The sequence below is a fragment of the Tiliqua scincoides genome, chromosome 4, assembly GCF_035046505.1.
Source record: "Tiliqua scincoides isolate rTilSci1 chromosome 4, rTilSci1.hap2, whole genome shotgun sequence".
NCBI classification, from domain to species: Eukaryota; Metazoa; Chordata; class Lepidosauria; order Squamata; family Scincidae; genus Tiliqua; species Tiliqua scincoides.
Window position 1 is genome coordinate 166721787 of NC_089824.1, and position 4251 is coordinate 166726037.

The 4251-nt window shown below is 47.9% G+C and overlaps 1 protein-coding gene across 1 annotated transcript; it reads left to right on the forward strand.

Annotated features, from left to right (window-relative positions):
• The first annotated feature begins 258 nt into the window (after positions 1–258).
• Positions 259–2058, forward strand: LOC136648747 (potassium voltage-gated channel subfamily A member 3-like). The gene has a single exon (XM_066624964.1). It carries the CDS (start codon positions 259–261, stop codon positions 2056–2058), a length of 1800 nt encoding a protein of 599 aa, XP_066481061.1.
• Positions 2059–4251: the final 2193 nt, after the last annotated feature.

A 4251-nucleotide genomic window follows, 5' to 3' on the forward strand; every position in this document is an offset into this window, starting at 1 on the left:
CCCCGCCTGCCCTCCTTTCTCCCGCTCTGGCAGGAGGGCGACGGCGTGGGCGGCGACGGCGCAGTGGAGCGGAGCGAGTGCCTGGGGAGAGCGGGAGGCGGCGTCCGGGCTGGGGGCGGACTTTTTGAGCCGCGCCAGGCGGGCTCCTCAGAGTGGCGGCGGCGGCGGCGGGTGCGGACGGCAGGGTCGCTCTGGCTACGCGCCCGGGGCTCCGCTGCTCGGCTGGGGAGGCAGCCCCCCCGCGCCCCCGCCACCCCTATGGACGAGCACCTGAGCCTGCTGCGCTCGCCCGCCGCCCTGCCCTCCTGCAGGCACCCGAGGGGCGGCAGCAGCGGCGCCGGCGGCGGCGGGGTGGGCAGCAGCCACCACAACCTGGGCTACAGCGAGCAGCTCTTCCCCGACGGCGCGTTCTCCGGCCCCGAGGACGGGCAGGAGGAGGAAGAGGAGGACGACGACGACGGGGAGCTGGACGGTGGCATGACTGTGGTGGGTGGAGAGGACCCTCCTTTCGAGGAGTCCCAGCACCCCCATGCCCTGCTGGGAGGAGAGCGCTATGACCACCCCATGGCCCACAGCCTGCCTCCCCCCAGCCATCACCCCGTGGGCAGTGGTGCTGATGGAGAGCACGAGTGCTGCGAGAGGGTGGTCATCAATATCTCCGGGCTGCGCTTCGAGACCCAGCTCAAGACCCTCGCCCAGTTCCCAGAGACCCTGCTGGGGGACCCCCGCAAGAGGATGCGCTACTTTGACCCCCTCCGCAATGAATATTTCTTTGACCGCAACCGGCCCAGCTTTGACGCCATCCTCTACTACTACCAGTCTGGAGGTCGCATCCGACGTCCCGTCAACGTCCCCATTGACATCTTCTCGGAAGAGATCCGCTTCTATCAGTTGGGTGAGGAGGCCATGGAAAAATTCCGAGAAGACGAAGGGTTCATCCGCGAGGAGCAGAGACCTCTGCCTGAGAAGGAGTTCCAGCGCCAGGTGTGGCTCCTCTTTGAGTACCCTGAAAGTTCTGGACCAGCTCGGGGCATTGCTATTGTCTCCGTTTTAGTCATCCTCATCTCCATCGTCATTTTCTGCCTGGAAACCTTGCCCGAGTTCAGAGATGACCGTGACTATGAAAGTACTGCAGGGGCATTTGGAGCTGGTGGTGGTCCTTTTGTGGCAGATTCCTTCACAAATTCTTCCTCCCCATCAACCTCCTTGGTGTCATCTTTCACTGACCCTTTTTTTGTGGTGGAGACTTTGTGCATCATCTGGTTCTCTTTTGAGCTCCTGGTTCGCTTCTTTGCTTGTCCCAGCAAACCCACCTTCTCCAAGAACATCATGAACATTATTGACATTGTGGCCATTATACCTTATTTCATCACCCTGGGTACTGAGCTGGCCGAAAGGCAGGGAAATGGCCAACAAGCGATGTCCCTGGCCATTCTCAGAGTCATCCGACTAGTCAGAGTCTTCCGTATATTCAAGCTGTCTCGGCACTCCAAGGGGTTGCAAATCTTGGGGCAAACCCTCAAGGCCAGCATGAGAGAGTTGGGCTTGCTCATTTTCTTCCTCTTCATTGGAGTTATCCTATTTTCTAGTGCTGTCTACTTTGCAGAGGCTGATGATCCCACCTCAAGTTTCAGCAGTATTCCTGATGCCTTTTGGTGGGCTGTAGTGACTATGACTACAGTGGGTTATGGGGACATGCACCCAGTCACTATTGGAGGCAAAATAGTAGGGTCTCTCTGTGCCATAGCTGGAGTGCTGACCATTGCCTTGCCTGTGCCTGTGATAGTCTCCAACTTCAACTACTTTTATCATCGGGAAACAGAAGGTGAAGAACAAGCCCAGTATATGCATGTAGGAAGCTGCCAGCATCTTTCCTCCACTGAGGAGCTGAGGAAGGCTCGTAGCAATTCCACTCTCAGCAAGTCAGAATACATGGTGATAGAAGAGGGAGGCATCAGTAACAGTGCATTCAAACAGGCTGCCTTTAAAGCAGGCAATTGCACAGCCACGAGCAATCCCAACTGTGTGAACGTTAAAAAGATCTTTACGGATGTCTAAAAAGCTAGCCTTCAAGGATGTGTAAAAATATTTTAGAAGGTCCGCATAATCAGTATTGTGAGGAACGTGCACCATCGTTGATCTTTGTGCTCTTGTTTATTACATGTACTTTTCGGACCTTTCCTTCCAAAGAGCAAAGATGAGGATTTTTGGAGGGTAAATTAACAATAAAACAAGCAGGTGTTGTGAAAGAAGACAGATAGAGGATACAAAGAAGAATGTGCTACTCTCAAAACAGGTTTTTGTTCTGTGCCGTTTTTGTTGCTGGACGTTGCGGTTTTGTTGGGAAATGTGCTTCTTTGATTATGCAAAGAAAAACTGTGTTGCTGATTTTCCTTTCCTTGCATATATGCACTTGTTTGATTGAAAGTTATGAAGAGGAAGACAGGCAGACGTAACTGTAGTGCAGACCATGAAAAATATAATCATTTCATCTCAGAAAGCATCTCTCTGCCAACACATCTCAAAACATTGCCTACTACTGGAACATCTGAGATGTTGTCATACAAGCGTACAATCTATTTCTTTATGCCAGGTTAGAATCTCTGTGCAATTTGAATCTGTCTAATGTGTGATCATTTTGATACAATAAGACAAGAGCCTTCATTGTGATTCTGGATTTCTTGGGTCAGTTACTCCACAGTTCTCTTCCCCCCCCCCCCAATCTGAAATTTGAGCTTCATGGTATAGTGGAAAATACTTTCAACATCACAAGGTTGAATGATTGACTAACTGAATGATATCTTGCGTGTCTGGCGTTTCAAGAATTGTTAGATTCCTAGTCAGTCACTGATGGTGACTTTTTGCAGTGACTGCAGCCTCAGTCAAAACCCATCAAAACCATAGAAACAAGGGGATATTTCCATCCATTTCCAATTCATTTAAGATAAGCGGCTGCATCTATCACAAGAAGATTAAAGTGGCAAACACGCCTTGCAGCGGAAGTTACTAATTTGGACCTGAGTGATGCAGTTTCCATAGCAACGTTGGTTTCCTGGGAAACTCCCAAAGGTTGTCATGGCATCCATTCCCTCCCTCCCTCAGTCCCTGGCTGTTTCCATAGTAACTATTCCAGATGGTTCCAACTTCTGTGATTCCACAGAAAAGCTGCTGTTCTGATAAATCACACAGACTCACACATATGCATATAGACACAGCATTAATCCCCGAGAGGTTTAGGTGTGGAAACGGTATTATTCTATATGAACCATTTTTAAATGTGCAAAATCTGAACATTCTAGTCCCAACAGAATCAAGAAGAAAGAGAATATTCAACAGTTTTGATTGTTCTGCATATTGTAATAGAGTCCAAACACCTGTTCTGTACATGAAACAAGCTTTGAGGCAATTTGATACATGAGAGTCGAAACTGGAAATGAATTGTGTACTTGCTACCTACAGAACTGTGCGGAAGACTGAAAAAGATGACACCATCTCTGCTGTCTTCAGAACAAAGCATACATTAATTCATGGTGCATGACCTAGTTTTGCCCAAAATACCCTTCCTGAAACAAACGGTGGTTCCACTTTCAAAGCACATATGGCACTGAAGAACAAGACTCCAAACATTGTCTTAAAAAAGATGCAAATCTGAGGGAATTAATACAGATGAACCATAAAGTGTGAGGGAGAGAAACACTTAAGATGCTCTAGGGAATATATACTCGTCTTCTCTTTTCTGCACATCTGGGGCTGTGGAAAATCAGACAAACACAGGTGAGCTGTTATTGCTGCAAAAACAGTTGCCCTTCCTAAGGTGTGTGTATATATCTTCCTACTGTCAGTGAAGCAAAGTAATCAAAACCCCTGTATTTCCCCCAAGATTTAATATATAGTCTTATTTCATTTCAATTTATTCTTAACTCATATACATTTAGTTACTTTCCTCAGATCACTTACTCTGAAGCACTTTCTGTTACCTTCAGTTTTAGGATTACTGTAATGTAACTGTTCCAAAGTAGTTCTTCTGATTTGCGATCAAGTGGCTTCCAGAGTATCTGGTTCCAGGATTATTGTCTTTTTCAGGGTAAATAACAGGATGCATTGTAACTCAGTATGCTTTGCAATATTATCCACTAGTGCTTTGCTAAAATGCCTTTCAGAAATATACTATGCAATTTGATGCTAGTGCTTAAAAACAATCAATTTGTAGAGTTGCAAGTTAGTGAATCTTTCCAGCGGTGATCCTGATTC

Bases quoted from the DNA above. Each gene is read 5' to 3' on its own strand.
- LOC136648747 (XM_066624964.1), top strand. From the start codon at position 259: ATGGACGAGCACCTGAGCCTGCTGCGCTCGCCCGCCGCCCTGCCCTCC.